This window comes from Anarrhichthys ocellatus, unplaced genomic scaffold (assembly GCF_004355925.1).
Source record: "Anarrhichthys ocellatus isolate YVR2014 unplaced genomic scaffold, GSC_Weel_1.0 scaffold36, whole genome shotgun sequence".
NCBI lineage: Eukaryota > Metazoa > Chordata > Actinopteri > Perciformes > Anarhichadidae > Anarrhichthys > Anarrhichthys ocellatus.
Genome location: NW_022280066.1, coordinates 607,176 through 626,479, shown reverse-complemented (window position 1 = coordinate 626,479; position 19,304 = coordinate 607,176). Strand labels below are relative to the sequence as shown.

At 43.5% G+C, this 19,304-nt stretch overlaps 3 protein-coding genes across 3 annotated transcripts; 2 read left to right on the top strand and 1 right to left on the bottom strand.

The window, feature by feature from the left end:
- The first annotated feature begins 428 nt into the window (after positions 1-428).
- On the top strand, positions 429-3,652 carry trmt61b (tRNA methyltransferase 61B). The gene is made up of 7 exons (XM_031866780.1): positions 429-1,410; positions 1,495-1,597; positions 1,687-1,877; positions 1,987-2,078; positions 2,693-2,877; positions 2,967-3,047; positions 3,122-3,652. Exons 1-7 carry the CDS (start codon positions 703-705, stop codon positions 3,154-3,156), a joined length of 1,395 nt encoding a protein of 464 aa, XP_031722640.1. The 5' UTR covers positions 429-702; the 3' UTR covers positions 3,157-3,652.
- A 5-nt stretch (positions 3,653-3,657) lies between these two features.
- spdya (speedy/RINGO cell cycle regulator family member A) lies at positions 3,658-6,876 on the bottom strand. Its single transcript, XM_031866781.1, has 7 exons — positions 6,620-6,876; positions 6,084-6,369; positions 5,894-5,952; positions 5,708-5,793; positions 5,410-5,581; positions 4,861-5,218; positions 3,658-3,990 (listed from the first exon to the last, which is right to left on the bottom strand). Exons 2-7 carry the CDS (start codon positions 6,325-6,327, stop codon positions 3,929-3,931), a joined length of 981 nt encoding a protein of 326 aa, XP_031722641.1. The 5' UTR covers positions 6,328-6,369; positions 6,620-6,876; the 3' UTR covers positions 3,658-3,928.
- A 4,478-nt stretch (positions 6,877-11,354) lies between these two features.
- On the top strand, positions 11,355-13,252 carry pcare1 (photoreceptor cilium actin regulator 1). Its single transcript, XM_031866840.1, has 2 exons — positions 11,355-12,282; positions 13,129-13,252. Exons 1-2 carry the CDS (start codon positions 11,507-11,509, stop codon positions 13,250-13,252), a joined length of 900 nt encoding a protein of 299 aa, XP_031722700.1. The 5' UTR covers positions 11,355-11,506.
- The last annotated feature ends 6,052 nt before the right edge of the window (positions 13,253-19,304 follow it).

Sequence of the window (19,304 nt, the reverse complement as noted above, 5' to 3'; positions counted from 1 at the left end):
TTACGAACGTACTTGAACGCATGAATTAATAAAAGTCTACTGTTTTTGACCCCAAATTCACCTCGTAAATTAGCATTCACGTAACTCAAGCCAATAACTTAATGCGAGTATGGCAATTTGCATATTTAATTTTTTTTTTTTCAAACGAAAGACACAATTACCATTTACATATTTGGCGCAGTTTGTTGTGGACCTTGGAAATGTTAGTGTGCAAATTACGTCGAGTCTCTAAAATGCCTGCATTTGCATTTATAGAACAGCAAACTGAATGATAACAGCAATGAGAGCGCCAGGTCCACATACTTCGAATAGGAAGGGTTGAATTTCACACTGCAATGCTTAAAGAAGATACTTGTAATGTCGCCCTCTGCTGGTAGACTTAAATTACTACACTCGTCGCTCAGTTATGACGTGGCTCCCGTGTGTTTTTCCAGCATGGTGACCTCCTTGGGCTGTAAATACAACCGGAGTTTAGGGGAAATGAAGACCAACGAATCGTTAGTTGTCACACTGTGAATGAAGTGAGTGAACTTCAAGCCAGGATTTAATTTGAGTCGATTATTTACCAGTTTTTCATGTTATATTTATAACTACAGCTGTCATTTGCCTTTATTTTTTATTCATCTGCTTTTAATTCAATGGATGGGATGTCAGGATGGACTTTTAATTTGAGCTCACGTACTATGTGTATAATCTGAAGTAATGGCTGTGCAAATGCCCTCTGCTGGACTCCAGCTCATGCACCGACTGCTGAGGATTAGCACATCCGGTCAAAGAGGTCTCCGCAGCAGGGACGCGCTCCGTGAATGCAGGAGGGTGACGAGAACCTTTTCAACCTTTCCCGTGAAATGTAACGAGAGCAAGGGAGACAGCTCGGACCCGTCGCCCCCGAGCGTCCGGCTCCCCTCCAGACGGATGCGATCCCTGTCCCCCCTGGAGAGGATCAGCAGCCTGCTGCCCCGGGACGCCCTGAGCCCCGAGGTGCTGCAGCTGAGGGAGCGCGACCAGCAGGACCCGGAACTAGACGCGAACATCCGGGTGTCGGACACGCAAGAGGAGGATCACGGGGCAACCCCTGTAGAGGAGGATGACCCCGAGACCCCGCGCGCATCGGACGCGGAGACGAGCGTGTCGCCCACTCTCCCCGGGGAGAGCCCGCTCGCGTTCGGGGAGCTGCTCGTCGCCGAGTACCGCAAGAAGGCCCGGGTGGAGTTCAGGAAGATGTTCGAGCTTCAGACGGGGGCACGCCTGCAGAGCAGCTGGGGGGTGGTCCCGCACGACGACGTGGCCGGGCGGCCTGCCGGCCGCTTCGTGAAGACGAGCAGGGGCGTTCGCATCCTCGTGCGCCGGGCCAGTCTGGAGGATTACACGCTGTACATGAAGAGGGGCCCGGCAATCGCCTACCCTAAGGTGCAGGGTTGGGCTGCGTGTTTTCACGGTCCCGCCTGAGTGCCTTCTCACTCTTCCTAATTGTGTTGTCTCTCTCCTTCCCAGGATGCAAGTGCAATGCTCATGATGATGGACGTCACAGAGGGAGACCGTGTGTTGGAGTCGGGGTCCGGGTCCGGAGCCATGTCTCTGTTCCTGTCCAGAGCAGGTGTGCACCCGTCTGACTCAGTCATTGTCTCACTGATCCTCATTGATCGTCTATTATGCTATGTTGTTGGTTGCCCCCCCCTCCCCCAGTCGGCTGTAAGGGTAGCGTGCTGAGCGTGGAGGTGAGGGAGGACCACCACAGGAGGGCAGTGCTCAACTACAACCGCTGGAGGGCGTCGTGGAGCGTGCGGCGAGGCGAGGAGTGGCCCGACAACGTCCAGTTTCACATCGGCGACCTTGACGAGGCCTCGCCGCTCCTCGCCGCTCGGGGATTCCACGCGGTCAGTGTCCGGCAACGCCTGATTATGTGTTTTTAAAAACTCTGGGGAATTAGGTTTTATTACATACGCCTGCTCTGCTCACCCGTTGCGTGGATTCTGTCCGCTGCAGGTGGCTCTCGACCTGATCAACCCTCACCTGGTTCTGCCCGCCGTGGTTCCGCATCTGCACCTCGGGGCTGTGTGTGCCGTCTACCTCGCCAAGTGTGTATATCCCAACCTTTTTTAAAAAGCCGAAACCCAGAGAGCAGTTTCGACATTTAGGGAAACATGCTTCACTGCTTTCTTCCCGAGTTAGCAGAGAAGGATGACGCCACTCTCGCATTCGTCCGCTCAGTACAGGCCGCAGTCGGTTAGCTTAGCTTAGCATAAAGACTGTGGGGAAACGGCTAGCCTGAGGTGACAAAAATCTGCCTACCATGCACGTCTAAAACAAACATGAAACATCTCATTCATTTTGAAAGGGACAGGTTGCAGTTGACTGGCAACTTGGCGGCGATGACGAGATTTTAGGAAGTTATTGCTCCAAAATAGTCTGGCACAATCACCCTTATTGGAACACTTATTGGAACAATATGCATGTTAAGTCAGTCATTTTTCAGAAAGGCTAGCCAATTACAACCATTTCCAGTCTTTGTGCTAAGCTAATTATCTCTCGGCAAATAAGCATGTGTTCCAAAGTGTTACTTTCTTTTAAAGTGGGACGTGTCATTTAAATGTGCACATCTTGAATTTTTGATTGCCTTGAGTGCATAAAAATACTAAAAACAAACCTGATTCTAAGACCTTGGACCGTCACTCTGACCTATGTTACGCAGCATAACGCAGGTCATCGACCTGCTGGAGGGGCTGAGATGTCTGGCGCTGCCTCTGCTGTGCGAACGCATCGTCGAGGTCCCGATCCGAGACTGGGTGGTGGCTCCGGCCCTCCAGAAAGACGGGAGGTACTGCGTCAGGAAAGATCCCGTCCTGGACCAAGACCAGAGGGAGGAGGCCGACAGAGGTGATTTTAGAAAGCCACACGACCAGCGCCTGTTTCAATGATGACGTTTTAGAGCATTTATTTAACGAGGTTTAACTGTCGCACTTCAGAGATGAGCGCGGAGGAACACCCAGCCTTCGGGAGTATTCCCTACATCGCCAGACCTCATCCCGAACAGATGAGCCACACAGGTCAGATATTACATTTATAGTCCCGGTCCACAGCGTGTCAGTGAACGCTCATCGTGTGTTTTTCCATTTTTCAGCGTTCCTGGTGAAACTGAGGAAGTGTGTGCGGTAGCTCGTCTGCCCCGGAAGGAACCCTGGGACATAACTTTTATTGTAAATTATTTGATGAATAAATGGTCAATGTTCACTGTGGTGTTTTTTGATGCATATTTTAAGAGTATCATCTTGTAAATGCCAAGTCAAAAATCTAGACAATAACTTTAGTGAAACTGTCTCTTTACATAGGGATCCATATGGTAATATTTACAGTAATTGCCAGCGATTTAATAGCCCTGTATGTGCAGAACAAAGGGAGACACGTGGGTGTGTCCGCTCCGTTCCTGTGAGGAAACTTGAGTGAAGTGCAAAGAAAGAACAGGCTCTCAAAAAGACACATTTTAGCTCAAGCCTTTATTCAAAACTCAAGAGGCAGTGTTGGATCATGAAACAGGCACATCGGCAACAGCGCTAAAAAACCCCGATCCCAGCATGTGACAGACTACGTTAACTTTGATTCATCCAGCTTGTCATTTCATTTTCACATAAATAAGTGGTGAAAAAAAAGTGCTTCAGTACATAAATAAATAAATAAATATATAAATACAAAGAACTAGGTGCAGGTTAAACAGTAATCCTCTTATAAAGGTGTACATAGAATGACATGAGCTCATTCTCAAACAAGCTAACTTTTACTTAACTTTGTTTCGGACCGGTTCTGCCGAGTCGGGTCCGCGTTTCTCATTTTAAAAAAGCGGTGAACAACAAACGGGTGAAGTTTTCAGACCTTTACTTCAGAGTAAAAGCGGCATGAAAGAGGCGGAGGCAGCGGCACCCTGACGCTCTACTTACTCCTCGCTGATCCAGTCCATGGAGGGGTCGTACGTAGACCCACTGGAGGACTCTCCTCCTGGGGAGAGACACATGGGAGTTTAGCACAACTTGAAATAAGAAAATCATCTTCTGGAGTTAATAATACTAATACTGTTCTTTACCTGACACCGGGCACAAATAGGATTAAACAGATTGTGGACACTAAAACAAAAATATATATTTCATGTTTTAAAAACTTACTTTTGTACAAACTATACAGTCGGTGTGTTGTTATGACTTAAGTTATACTTCTGACTTTGACAACCTCGGTGCAGACAAATCCCGGCGCAATCTTTGGCGCCCCCATGAGGGGGGCCCGGACCCCAGGCTGGGAGCCACTGTGTTAAGAGGCAAAACTCCAGATTGATTTACTTTCGTAAGAACTGATTATACATGGACAATTAACTTTGTGGTTATTTGATCAATGTTAATGAATAAAACAATGTGTGTAGGAGCAATGAATATGATGTCCTAAACCAAATATTCAAGCTTTTTAAATCGATGTCACAGGACATAGAGTGCCATCTTTTAATTTCTAATCCCGCTTTGTGAAATGCCTCCCAGGTGCATCCAGATGAATCACATCTACACGCAATCCAGACACCAAGTAAGTTTAACAAAGAGAGCTCTGAAATGCTCGAGGCAGAGTTTAGACTTAAACTCATGATTAATCTAAAATCCAGCAGTGAGGATTTCATGAATATGCACAAAGATTATGGATGTCTTTCTGTCATATTTTTAGCTATTAGACCAACTGTATATTAGTGTGTGGCAAACAGCACATGCAACATAAATAATAAAAAAAATAACGGTACTAGTTTATCTGCCATCATTTCCATTTTTAAATCTTTTGGTTCAAAGTTGCTGAGATGGATTTTATGATCATTTTGGGAAGCCTGGGACCTACTTGGAACCTCAGCACTGCAGCAGAAGGAATGCCTCGTCTGGATCTTCACCTCCGCCGCCTTCCTCCGACAGGCTGCGGCCCTGGGGGGCGTGACCTCCAAGCTCAGCATGGAGGTCAACGGGTGGGAAAAGGTGGGGTTCGGGGTCCGCGCCGAAGAGCCTCTGGAGGGAGAGGCGGAGGACCACGGGCCCCGATCCGACGCTGAGCCACGTTTGCAGAGGGGACAGGAGACCGGGGAGGCCAGGGGCCCGCGGGGCACGCGGATGCGGTCCAGCTCCCCATACTGCCGCCGGGCGCCGCTGTGGTGCTCCGACCGCTCTCGCTGCCACACGAAGTGAGAGGACATGATGGCCATCACCTGGAAGGACAAAGAGAGGGAGACCAAGAAATACATAAATACAGCTCCATCAGAAAAAAAATCAACAACAGAGATGGAACTTCTGGCGTTAATCTAAAGCCATAAAAACTGCACTGTGCAGCAAAAAACAAGACCCTTAAAAAGAGTCCCAGAGCCATTCATCATTCCCCTCAGGCAATTACGCCGCGTACCTCTTCACAGCAGCGCCTGCTGACAGCCGCTCTGTACTCGACGCGAGCCCACAGCTTGTCTCGTTGCTTGAGGAAGCGGGGAAACTGCTTCTTCCAGTTCTTGCCCAGCGCCCATGGAAAAATCTCATACTTGCTCTCCTCCTCGTCCTCCTCCATGGTGTTGGCAAGATACCTAGCGATGGAGCACACAAATCACTGTTAAGGCGTTTACAGCTTGCCCAGCGGTGGCACACTTTTTTACGACAACAACAAGATAAAGAAATAGAGATAGTATTTTATTTTTTTATTTTAAACTTACAGTGCAATGAAGAAATTCTTCTTGGTGTATTCAGCGATAGTGAAGCGGGCCCTTTTGAAGTACACAAAGGTCATGGCCAGAAGGTACTGGTTAATTAGGAAGAAAAGTTAGAGTCAGTTGATTTCAAGTAGCTTTTAAGCACTCCATGTGCCATTTATTTAGTTATCCATTTACTTGACAACTTACCCTGTCAGTCATTTTACAGCAGCGGTCCATCCACAGAAAGTCATGGATCAGGTCATCGTCTGTAACCAAAACACAATCATTTAACAATCAAACGCCAAACATTTCTTTTTATTCTTTCAAGTTCAAAAAGTAAGACTGATCACTTTGATTGCCACCGAATAAAAAAACATTTTATTGGGGGAATTTATACCGAAAAGTCTGAAGAACGACGTCATTTCCTGCCGCTGGATGACGATGGTTGGGGACAGGGTCGTTTTGACACGGAACGTCTCGTCCCGACGCGGGCCCGGCTGGCTCTGGGCGTCTTGGCCGCTGGCTCCTCTGAGCCGGTGACTTCTCCTGGTGTGGAGGGACTGCGAGCTGCTGGGTGTCGCCCCAACAGTTACCGAGGGAGCCTGGCACCGAGGGAGCATCCTGCGTGTGCGCTTCATCATGCTTCAGTTAGGGTCATCTGCAGTAGACAGTTGTGGAGTGTTCTGAGAGGAAATGGATGAGAGTTATGAAGTTAACAAACAAAAAAATCAAACAAAAAAACCCCGTTAAAATCCTAGCTGCAAACCTCAAATAAGATTCCATTATATTGCTTGTTCAGAATACACAAAACGCAACGAGCTAGTTTAAGCTAAGTTAGTACCTTAGTAACGTTATTTGGGAACTACTTAAAAAAAAAAAAAAAGTATTAAAGCTAAGCTTGGGGCTAACAACGCCCGTCAACCGAGTCCTCACCTCTATGGTTTTTCCTTTCGGCTTCAGCGAATGGAGCACAGTTGAGCTGTTTAGACAGTCAAAGCTACCCTAAAAAACCGATCAAAAGTCGACAGATTTCCGTGTTACTAACACCCGTATCAGTGACACAGCGGGACAGAACCCGATAGCGCTAAGAGCTGACGTGAATAATGCCCCTGTGAACGGCAGAGAACGCTAAAAAAGTACTACTTTTAAAACAGTCAAACCCGCGAATAACTTAGTCATCCGTCGGTACAAAGCACTGGACAGAGTAGACAAGACGTCACGTCAGCAGTACACCTGCACGCGGGGACGCAAAGACCAATCACGGCGCTCTTTTTCTTCTTCGTCAAATAATGCGAACCTACAGCCTGCGTTTTTTGAATATTAAACAAGTGGAAATAAAGATAAAGAGACACATTCAAATGAAGATAAAAGAATATATGGAACATACCTTTGCAAAATAAAAAATATATTATATATATATATATATATTTTATTTTATTTTTTTAAATGATTATTGAAAACGCAGTCTTGTTCTTCCCATAGTGTGGAGATCATTATTTTTATCGGCCATCAGTTTAGTTTGACTTTAAACATTGTTGTGCCATTCACAATAAATACATAAATGTGTGTGGGTAACACCTGGTTGGATTGATTTGCAGAAGTTCATATTTCATATTTATTTCATGTTTCAATAGCCTAGGCTAGTATTGCATAAAGGAACGAGACAGACAGGTCAGGGAATTGTAAAAGTTTGATCTGTGTACTGACTGAGCATAATTTGACAGCGGAGAGCAGCTGTAATTTGTGAAAGTGGGGGGTTAACGATCTTGTTATTTTTATTATTAGCTGCTGTAAACAAATAATGTATTAAATGGTGACTTGACAGAGATTACAGGGATAAAATCAACACAAATTGGCAAAGAAAATATCAGAAAATGCGAAACAGTTACAGTAGTTTAAATGAGGGTAGCAAGAACATGTTGAGGCAAATGGCTTACATGGATAGGGGTAAAACTGTCAACTTTGTGTTCCTGCTATGATCTGACTCCATGTATGAGTTAAAAAGCATTTCGTGGTTGGAGTGCTGAGCATCTTCCATACTAAAGCGATTCAGTTTGTACGTGTATGGTTATGTGTGATAGGGGGCAGGTTCATATATAACCAGAAATAGGTATTTAAAGAGTAAACAAATGAAAGGATTTTAAATGTATTCACAAATTATTAATTTGTACACCAAAAAAGGGACAAATTATGTTGTCATTCCATCATGTTTAAGTGTACATTGTTATCATTTTAATCAAACCATAAAGCTCAGCCTTGTAAATCTGATTCATTAAATTTTTTCCTGTTAATTTGAATTCAATTGTGTTATCTTGACTAAATTTTGCTTTTAAAATACATGCTGAAGAGGAAAGATGAATACAGTTTTTCCTCTTTTTTTACTTCACTGTCTACTACAAAGAGGCAGAGGCAGTTCAAGTTATTTAAAACTCGCCTCCATGTTCCAGTGAACTGATGCTAGACATAGAAGATAAAAGAAGATTAGCAAATCACCAAAATAACGTACTGCACAACTGTATGACAAAGGTATTTGATTATGTAAAATTAAACATTATTAATGTTTATTAAAACAACAGTTATATTACTTTTCTGTATCGTATATCACTTCAACTGTCATATAGTATAGAACTATTAGTATTATCTGCATAAAACTGCAACTGCATGCAATTGGGAAAAAAACACTTTCACCTTCCTTTGAAATTTATTAGATCTTTTCTGTTTTTGCAATAGAAATGCCCCGGGGGCTAAATAGGGAGATATTGTTTTGCTGGCTATAAAAAGCCACCTGAGGCCAGCTCCCCTTACGCAAATGAGCTTAAAGTCTTACAAGTAGGTGCGTTTTATATGCTTTAACGTGACATATGTGCATGGTGAGGAGTTCACTGAAAGCCTCACTAATCCTTTCAGCTGCTTGTCTTGTGTAAGGTAGAGAGGCATGTGTTTCAGAGCATGCTACAAGGACCTTTTTTCTAAACATGAGCATCAATCGGTGGATTTATTTTGCCTATCTATGACAGATGAGAGAAATTTGTAAAATGGATGTATCAAGGTTTTGTTTTGGCAGCATCCTTGGGGGGAGGGATCTCATCAGACTTGACAACCTCAGCCATCTGAAAATGACAGATACAGCAGGTGGCTAAGGACCTTGGCTATTCTTTGCACCATTCACTGCACTGCTGTGTCTCAGAGAAGACACAAAAAATCTGCTTGTATTTGAAAACATCCAAAATGGGTTGCTCACCATCCAAAGGTAACAATTTTGGGATTCTGGGTCCCATGAAGAAGGGGAGGATGCTTCCCCCTGCACCTCAAGGAAACCCCAGAGATTCCCATTTCGAAGATGGAGTGAATCCTAATCCAACGGGATCAACGGATGGGGATACAAAGGAGAGAAAGGCGGCTGGACAAAGCCAGATACTTCAGAAAGAGGCTCGTTTAACACCACAGAAAAAGAGATATGTAACTGAACTTGCCCCTGAAGCATTAACCGTGGATAAACTCGGGAGTCAAGGAATAGACAACAACACAGTTTCACAGAGAAAAGACAAAAACGTTGACATGCAGGAGGCGACAGAAAAGAAGCCTGGCAGAAAACAAAAAAAAAATACCAGAGGTATTAAGGGGCTTAAAAACAAAGACAAGGACAAAGATAAACCACCGGTAGAGAAAGTGGACTTCCCTGAACCTTTGGTTAAAGCTCACAAAGCTGCTTATGCCTTTTTGAATCCTAGCATAAACAAATATGATGTTTTACTGGGACTTTTGGAACAAGCAACCCAAACACAGGTTTCTGTGCAGACCATGGTTGCTTTTATGGCTCTACGCTATGAGGAAATGATTCAGGGACTGGAGGAGATGGCAGATGAGGGAGAAAAAGTTTTAAAAGAAAATGGAGAACATCTTGCTTGGCCATGTCAACTGAAAAACCTCTCATCTTCTCCACCTTTGAAGTCTGGCTCTGCTAATATTGAGCCCCCACCGGATTTGTTGCAGCAGCTGCTTCAGTACACCACACAGAGAATGCGAAATGTGAGCCAGACTGTTGCCGGAATTGGGGAGTGTGCGTTGGAGGAGGCAGTGGAATACTTTGCCTCTGTCTCAGAGCTTTTAGAAGAGAAACTGAAAGTCAAACGTGCAGTAGAGACTAGGCTAATGCAACTCTTATCTCGCATTGAAATGGCCTCCCTGCGCAAGCCCGGTCCAGAGGATTCGGCTCTCTTTAGTGAGGACAGTGGTATTGGGGCTGAGAGCGAATCCCTTGCTGGGTCTGAAAGACGCCATAGACGAGAGAGTGGTGCGTCCACTGGGACAAATAGAACTACACCTGTCAGTCCTATGGAATACACTTCCATGAACATTAGGCAAGGAGTATCAAGGCAAAGGCTTGCAAGTCAAATAAGTCCAAGTGTTTCCCTCACCTCACTCAACTCATTAGGTTCCACATGTACCATAATGGCCAATTACCAAAGAGACTCATTGCTAGGATCATTCTCCTTAGATTATGGGGAAGAAGATGACGACGATGATGATGATGAGGAGGAGGAGGTGATGAATAGAGGCCTGGGAGATGTGGGGATTAGAAAGCGATCAAATTCTTCAGCTGTAGAACAACATCCACGCCGCCTGCCCCCAAAGCGCATAGAGAATCCTCAAAATGTTGAAATGACTCTCAAAATGAAAAATGCTATCAGTGGTAGGATACAGTTTGTCCCATCACAGAATGCTAGAGCCAAAACAAAGGTAGGTGACAGCCCAAAAAACAGTAGACGACAGTGGACGGATGAGGAGGAACGTTCTCCAAGGAGGCCTCAAACAACAGCACCTATTCGGAAGGCTGTGGTAAAAAAGACCGCAGTGGCTAGAGAGCGACGTTCCCAGTCAGCGGAATCCCTGCGGAGCAAAGGTGAAGATCCTACTCTGCTTGAACTAGAGAGGACCCAGAAGGATTTAAACTTGAGGTTACAAAGGATGAGTAAAAGCAAGGCAAGTGGGATAATGAAGACTGCACCATTGAAACCAAATCAAGGAACCTCACCAGCACAATCTCCAGCAGTACATCGCAAACATCCCTCACTACAGAAGAACAGCAATCCCCAAACACTTAATGGTAAAGCAGGCCTTACAAGGCACAACAGTAAAAAACAGGAGGTAGCTAGTGATGTGGAAGATGATAAACCTAAGGACAAGAAAACATCCAAGGGTCCGATAAAAGCCACCCCACCCCCTAGCCCTCCTTCATCACCACGGCCATCTTCAGCTTTTTACAGAGGCAGGAACTCAGTCAAAAGACTGATCGATACCTTTAGTCAAGGAATAGAGGATCTAGAAGGTCCTGAAGTTCTGGGGCCCCTCAAAGGAGTACGGAAGTGTGGCGTTCCTGTGTTACCTGGTTTAGGGAATATGGAAGCTGTGCTAAGTAGTGGGATAACCTGTTGTAGACCTGAAACTACTTCATCTGAGAAAAACAACGATTTTGATCTGGATAGTCTTCCTCCCCCTCCGCTGGAAGTATTAATGGACAATTCCTTCGAAAGTGCCCAGAATCTTTTAACTGTTGTAGCAGATGAAGGGGCAACAAAACCTGGAAAATCGCCTTCATTAAAAAGGGCTGCAGTATCGCAACGACTCAGGGCCTCATTTCAGTCAGTGACAGTGCTGCCAAGTAAAGGAGGCCTGCCACAGGCTTCAAAAGTTATTTCCCTTCCTAGAGCGGATCAACAACACACATCCGCTCCGTCAAAGGTCAATCAACCAGAAGTCCAACTGAAGGCAGATCCAGGGAAGGAAAAGGATTCCTTGTACCAGCAAGACAGAAAGATCATGCACCCAAGACAGTCTTCAGACTTACAGAGATCGTCAAAAAGTTATGTATCAACAAATACATCTGCCATTCAAGAACAATCAGCAGGCATACAAGAAGGTGGCAATTGTTCAGTGCCTAGATGTAACACTACAGTGTCTACAGTGCCTCCTCCTTCTGTGGTCAGGAGCCAACCACCTGCGAATAGGGGGCGAACGTTACCCTCTACACCTTCTACACCAAGCAGTCTACATCGAAGACTTCCCAGTCCCCACAACTTTAAAAGGCAACCTACTCCACCTTCTTCAGCTAGCCCCCCTGTTAACAGGAAACTCCCCACACCAACAGCAGTTCAAGGGAGGCTTCCCAGCCCACCTGTCACGAAGCAGAATATTTCAAACTCGAACTCCTCCTCTTCCTACCGTTTCAGAGCACCGTCTCCACCAGCCTCGCCAAAAGTACAAAGATGGTCAAGGGAGAACAGCACTGAAAACTCATCTAGTGCTCGGATGATCAAAAACGCACGTTCAGTCTTCTGCCCCGCATCGCCATCCCTGTTTGAGGCCCAGCCTTGTCCAGTTCCCCGACCCCCTGAAGCATGGACCTCTACCGGGGTCTCCTTTCTCTCCCGTTCTTGGGGGAGTCGTGGGAAATTTCCTGTAACTGTTCAAGGACCTCGACCCTTCATCCAACGTAGCCATTCAGATCGAAGGCCAAGTCTAAGTCTGCCACCAAGATCGCCAGGCATCTCAGTGGCTGAGACTTGTGGGAGTGAGCCAGCAATATGCTCACAGAGGTGAGTGTTTACCATGTTTCTATGTTCCACATTCTAAGTCATTCAATGTGGCTTTTCATTGAATCTGTTGTAATGGTTTATTTTATAGGTACCTTCAAGTTGCTAGTATGGAATGGTTAATTCTTCCAAAATTTTTCGACAGTGGGCAATGTAATTTGGCATTAATTATAAAGAAAATGGTTTCTAGTTACGTTGATTTAGTTTATAAGAAGCAGTTTATATATATATATAAATAAATAAAATAGAGCAAAGCCATAATATCATACCTCAAACATTATCCATCTACTTTACATACACAATATACTTCAATAAAAACATGACTATGTCTACTGGGACATGACTACGTCTGAGATAAGCAAGGGCAGTTTCATAAAAGACAGTATATTGTGTAGGTACCTAACTGACTTGACAATGCTGTTATATTACATTATTAGATTATTCAGTGCCCTTTTATGATTTCTACTTAAAGATTACATGTTTCCAAGATGTAGTGAGAATACATAAAGGATAAAAAAGAATATTTCAATTATAGAAACATCAGATAGAGAGTATCACATAGAATATAAAAGATATAAAGCCGGCCTTTGCATTTAATTCTCTCCACAAGTAACTTAACCTGCCTCCTCTAGGTTGAATACTGCATTCATTTTAAATGTTGAGCATATTAAGGGTTACATGTCACAATAGTCTACAGTAACACACATGATTGACTGAGTGAACACACACACACACACACACTTCACAAACTAATCTCATTCATACACCCTCCCTGTTTCTAACTGACACAAACCCACCTGGCCCACTTTCTTAATTGCTATTGACAACATTCTCCATTCATTCTCATAGGCTGTACGATGAACCAACTTGGGACGAAGAATTATGGGGGAGCCAATCAAACCTCAGAGCTACTCTACGCTCGGCATCCCACCCGGACCTGTGTGTTGTCGGACAGGCCTTGCACAGAGACTAAAGGGGACCAATGACGGGGCAGTAGGATTATGGATTAGCAGGCTTTAACAAGGATTTAATAAGACGGTGTTTATGCCACCGCAAAGAGTGGAAGAACAAATTGTATCCACTTTGCTGTGGTAGTGCATTCCCACAATGTTAATGATAAAATGTGGTGAAAAAGGTGTGCATATTTGCATGCATAGTTGAGCATGTGCACTCTCTGCGTGTACCATGTACACAATTTCATTTTTACAATATATGGAATTCATTACCTGGCTTTGTAATAAGTCTGAAGATTCAGGTGTTTTCATCGTCTGAGTTGTCTGTTTCAACTTCTATTAATTCTAAAAAAGAAAAAAAAAACGCCACAAATATTAAAGTGGGTCAATAAATAACGGAGTAGTATTGCTCCATTACTGACAGATAAGCCATCATTTGAATGACCTGAAAGTAACTTCATCACATCAGTGCCATGAACCATTCCAGGATTTGAATCTTATCAAAGATATGTCTTTGGTTTTTGGCAAGTATTAATCCAAGCAATAATGTCATCATCAATAATGAAATATTATTGTTATTGACTATGGTTTCATTCTTTCAGTGAGACCCCTTTCTCTCTGTTGTCTTATGCTGCAAGATAAAAAATAAGGCCAACCTCAATCAGTATTTAAGATGTTTTGTTTTTTAACCAATTGATTCTGTTTCATGTTTAATTTTTACAATGTGTTTATTAATAGTAAAAAAAACTCATACAATCATTCATACTTTTGCATCTTCCATTTTATTAACATTAATTGTTTCCTTCATTAATAAATTATTTAACTCATAGGTGTGCTTCAGTGAAACCACTTAAAGGGTTAATGCGGCGCCTTATTGCTGTTTCATTAATGATTCTTGAAAAATAAGGTCAAGATTGAGGCAGCGGAGGGTGAGATTTAGTCCATGCATGGGAGTCAAGCTCCAAACACTCTGGATCCGACATTACCCACAATGCAACCCAGCAGCATCTATCATTAGAACCTGCCTAGCAAATACCAATTCATTCTGCTCCACTTTTTAAACTGTTAACAGTTCACACTGCAGGCATGATGATGACATCATCGGGGCTAAAGCCATTATATATACTGTGTTACAATCCACACAAGACCAGAACTTGGGAAACTCTAGGTCTCCTCTGAATATCATTTATTTGCTAATTTATGCTAACGAGATGCAGGTGGCAATTAAGCCGCATTTGCAAAATCCCCAATTGTGGTCAGCGAAAGCTTATATGTAACTGAGGCCTTCGAGCAGAACAAATCCACGAGGGAAAACCCCTCCAGTGGAAATACCAGACGTTGTGTGGTTGAAGCATGCAAGAAATATCCTACGATATGATGAAATAGTGTTGGATTTTTGAGCTCTTTTGTGGTTTATCATCCAACATTTCCCTCCAGCAGATCCACTATCTATATTAACCTGAGAGCACTTCATGATTACGTGTTTGTGCCACAACAATCTCATCAACTCCTTTAAACCATCAACATCGGAGCCATGCAAAGTGGATCTTACCACATCATTGAAAGTGGATTACAATAACCTGGGCGCCTTGTTTCGGGCTGATGAAGAGGCTGAAAGTAGAATGATTTGCTGTCCAGCAGCTGTGACCCAGTGCTGGGCAGAGTTCCTGTTCCTGGCCTTTTGATAGAATCATGCATTGTAATGAGGCTTGCACTGAATATTCCTGTGTTGAATAAATCATCTGTCTTCCTTATAACAGTTGAAATCAATGAGGAAATAACACAGTAGAACACCGTTGGCAACCACAAACTGAACTGAATGTAGTAAATGCGTAACACTTTGATGTGAGGATTGAAGGAAGAAATAAGTTAATGCTTCAAATGTTTTCTTTGAGAATATTTACATCGTATTATATTTGAACTTGTAGCCTACTGAACTGCTTACAACCATTTTAGGTAAAATTGGATATTGTAGTTCTTTTTATCGTTACTTTTAATAACTTATATTTTCAAGGGTCAATAGTATCCTCTCTTTCATTTTCTCTCTTGGAAACACTTCCCGTTCATTTCCTATTTGAAACACTGCTCCGTGTGTTTGGCAGTTTTCAAAGGAATCTGCGAAAGATGATCAGCTCAAAACAATCCTGCTGATTAGGTTTCCATCATAGGAACTAAAGCCGCCAGCTGAGGAATACTGAGAGGAATACAAACTCACAGCCGACTCGACCATGGCTGGCGCTGGCTAATAATGCTCTCTCTGCCAAATGCAGTGCGATCCATGCACAAAGTAAACCTTTATTTATCAACTCAGTGTGGCTTTATTGGCATGGAAGTTTCAAAAGACAATGTTGCCAAAGCATTGAAATAAAAAAAGAATCATATAAAGGACACAATGATATGAATATTAACACAACATTAACATAACATGACAATTGATTTGTAAAAATACATGTAATACAATTACATTCAACAAACACATTGTGTGTGTGTTTGTGTGTCCAGGTCATTGACTGTCCCTTGTGTATTGTATTTATCAAAAAAATGAATATTAATGTTTTCTTTAGTGCATAATCAGCTGGAAATAAGTTTTGTAACCTTAGAATGAGTCGTTTATGTCGAAAAGACAGAGCAGGGTCCTCCTTGTGGAGTCCACTATGTTGCCCCGCCATGTTGTACAGTAGCCCAGAGCTGACAAACCAAACACTGGCTCTAGATACATAGCTTTGAGTTGGCCACCGTAGTTCTCCTCCACGCTCGGCATACGGGAGACGTTTCTGCTGGATGCGATCTGCAACATCACCGCTAGATGACGCTAAATCCTCCACACTGGCCCTTTAATAAAAGCACTTCTAAAGAACGCATATCATTAAAAAAAACGGAATAAAACAGCCCCCCATTCATTTAAGGGCTACTGTAAGAGTAGGTATGTTAATAACATCGTATCTATTAATCGTATCAAAATACATAGAAGAAAAGACTGGTCACTGCAGCAATGAGGAGACTATAAAAACACTATTAACATGAATAACACAGTCTTGTGTCAGACTTCCTTTCTCCTATAAATATGAAATGATCTCTTGCACAGAATACTTCTGCTTTCTTTCTTTTCTAGATAAGGAGCTGCAGTTGGTGGATTAGTGAACATCCATCCTCCGGTTAACTCATTGACAATAACAGGTTGCTTGAAACTGCATTGCCTGCAGTCCTCCACCAGAGGAGTGTCTCACCCACGATCCGTCTCCCATCACCCCTCTGCAGTCGAGTATGCAGTCAGAATGCACGGGGCACATATGGAACGCAAATGCGATGCAGCGTAATCTCACTTTGTCTTGTTATCCTCAGACGATGGGGCAAACACGCCGTCATCTTTAACGTGTCAGACACTGAATACAGAATAGTGTAAGGATGACATGGTGGAACACATCTGCTGGATCTGAATCCTCTCCTGAGGGACAGGAACACAAAACGTGTGGATTATACCAAAATGAATTACCACTGAACAAAACAATGCTCATGTTGGTGAGGGGATGTTGACATACAGATGTATTGATGATGCTGTTCAGCATTCCCTCAGAGAGTCAGAGATAGGGCTTTGAGATTCAGGCTGCATTGCATTTTGATGGATACGTACTATACTTTTATTTACAGCTACAGGTAGTTTAGATTACATTCCCGTCTATCAAATGTCACCAAAAATCATTCCTCTCGAGGCATTATACATTCACGTTTCCAGTCATAGAAATAATTAAATAGGTCAGGTGCGACTTTATTTTAAATTTTTTTAAATTAAACAATCCATCCACAAGCCTCGTAAATAAGTTATGGAGGTGAACACAAACAACAGCATTTTCTCACAAAACATTGGGGATTATTAGCTTATTATTTTCATGCATCTGTTTATGACTTTGGGTGAATATTTTTCCTGGTCTATCTTTACATTTATGGTTTCTTAGCTCGTAATGGTATTTGATAAAAGGCCCCTCACTGGCCTTCATTTATTGCCTATGAAAAAACACATTCCTGAAACAACCTCAACAAAGTTAGCTCAAAAGCAGTTCAGCAAGGCTGGAGCTTTAAGGGCCCACTGGAGTTCTAAGTTACATATAAGTAGAATTAGTATGAAGGAAAATCAGTGTCAAAATCCGATAGCGCAAATGAGATCCACGCGCGCCCGTGTGTAGAGGTTCCGTGCGTGCAAATTAAACAGGCGCGTGCGTATTTTACTTTGACGAGCACTTTTACATCACTCCGCGCAGAATATCTCTGCTCACGCGAGAGTAAAAGTGAAAGAAGAGCAGTGATAGTAGTCGCGCTCAAAGCAATTTTGCTTGTGCAAACAGAGATAATCTGCGCGGATTAATGTGAAAGCGACAGAGAGTTTCATGCCCATCCACACGCTCCAGCCATCAGTCACATAACACAGTCTATTGGAGAAATGAACGGGAATTTTATCGTCGGAGTCACCTCTTTATCAGACCAAAATGAACTCATGAGCTAAGAAGAATTATGGCGCCAACCGACTCATGGGGATTTAATTATATAAGAAATATCCTGAAATTAGAGTTCCAAGTAAAAACAAACAATTTCCCTCAACATGGGTTTATTTGCCTCGGAGCAATCAAACAAATCCATTGTACAATGCCCTAAGAGGACGGTCACCTGAGGTGCGTTTGTCGCAGTATTAACTCTTTATTGAAACAAACTGGAACAGGTGGATATTAGTGTCAGTTATAACTGATTGGCCCAATGTGTGGTCCCTTGGAATGCTGGAGGGCAAAGCGAAAATTGATTGCTATTCTGAAGGGAAAGTACCAAACCTGCTAAGAGAGCCATTCAGTATGGGAAGTAAAAACCTTTGTCCCCTCCCGGGGGACGGAATATTATCCACCTGCCCTGCATTTAGAAACATTCATTGGAAGCAGTTCTCGTCCTAATCACAGCAATCAAAAGACATTTTCACCCTCAGCACAGCACCACTGCTCCTCGGCTTTAATATTGTAAGAAGAACGTTGTACCTTTCATACTCCCTCCAATAGAAAATGTGGAATGGAATGTGGCGCGTTGTGGACGGTAAACGACGAGTTAAAGGATGATGTTCATTATCCCGGTTTATTTCTCTGTTAATGAGATGGCACTAAAGGGATATTTACTGAATGAGCTCCTCTCATAATTGCCTACTCCAACGTTGTTATTGCATGTTTGCGCAGCCTGTCAGGAGGTGAAATCAACATTTGCCTTGCTCTCCAGCTCTTCAATGGATGTCACGGTTCCAAACATTTGCATTTGTTGCCCGGAATCTGACTGGCGCCGCGGCAACCATGCTGGCAAACACAAACACAGTAGATGCACTAGACACTCGACACACAGAAACACACATTAATGATCACAATATTACTTCTAATCCTTGTAGAAATGAAGACGTACTTCTATAAGAGCAATTTCTGTCAGTGCCTTCCAAAAAAACAATCCACACTGTTGGTAGAAGACAGAGGATGCAAACATTGGCGTCTGGTGTTGACAGATTTGACGAACACAAAATAGCCAAATCAGAGTCAAGAACCCGCCCAATCGTCAAACTCATTTTTCTTTTCAAATGAAAGAAAAAGAAGTGGAAAACCACCCAATCTGGCAACACAGTTTGTATGCCCAGCAATCCACCCCGACCTCCACCCACAGATGTTTTGTGAGGTATCAGTAGAAATGGAATAGGAGTAGAACGGAGTGTTGAACTTTTGTCATTTTACTTGTTCAAAGAAAATTGGCGATTGTTGTTAAAACTCTGTAAGTGTCACGGGAGTTCACGGTTAGGACCCAATAGCAAGACCACAGGAGACAGAAGTTGGAATAAACAGGTTTTATTTAGCCTGAATAAAGATGACAGGAAGGTGTGGAGCCCGTGGTCCGACACCAGAGAGTAGGCAGATCGACGGTGTGAGTCCCGTGGCTCGACACCGGAGGGGTGGCAGCTTGACAGCGTGTGTAGTCTGCTAACACAACGGAGGGCAGAGCAGCGGTGTGTAGTCCATTAACACAACGGAGGGCAGAGCGGCGGTGTGTAGTCCGTTAACACAA

Coding starts and splice junctions, on each gene's coding strand:
- trmt61b (XM_031866780.1), top strand. CDS start 703: ATGGCTGTGCAAATGCCCTCTGCTGGACTCCAGCTCATGCACCGACTG. Junction 1,598..1,686: donor TCTGTTCCTGTCCAGAGCAG/GTGTGCACCCGT, acceptor CCCCTCCCCCAG/TCGGCTGTAAGGGTAGCGTG. Junction 1,878..1,986: donor CCGCTCGGGGATTCCACGCG/GTCAGTGTCCGG, acceptor TGTCCGCTGCAG/GTGGCTCTCGACCTGATCAA.
- pcare1 (XM_031866840.1), top strand. CDS start 11,507: ATGCACCCAAGACAGTCTTCAGACTTACAGAGATCGTCAAAAAGTTAT. Junction 12,283..13,128: donor CCAGCAATATGCTCACAGAG/GTGAGTGTTTAC, acceptor TCATTCTCATAG/GCTGTACGATGAACCAACTT.
- spdya (XM_031866781.1), bottom strand. CDS start 6,327: ATGATGAAGCGCACACGCAGGATGCTCCCTCGGTGCCAGGCTCCCTCG. Junction 5,953..6,083: donor GTCGTTCTTCAGACTTTTCG/GTATAAATTCCC, acceptor TTTTGGTTACAG/ACGATGACCTGATCCATGAC. Junction 5,794..5,893: donor GCTGTAAAATGACTGACAGG/GTAAGTTGTCAA, acceptor CTAATTAACCAG/TACCTTCTGGCCATGACCTT.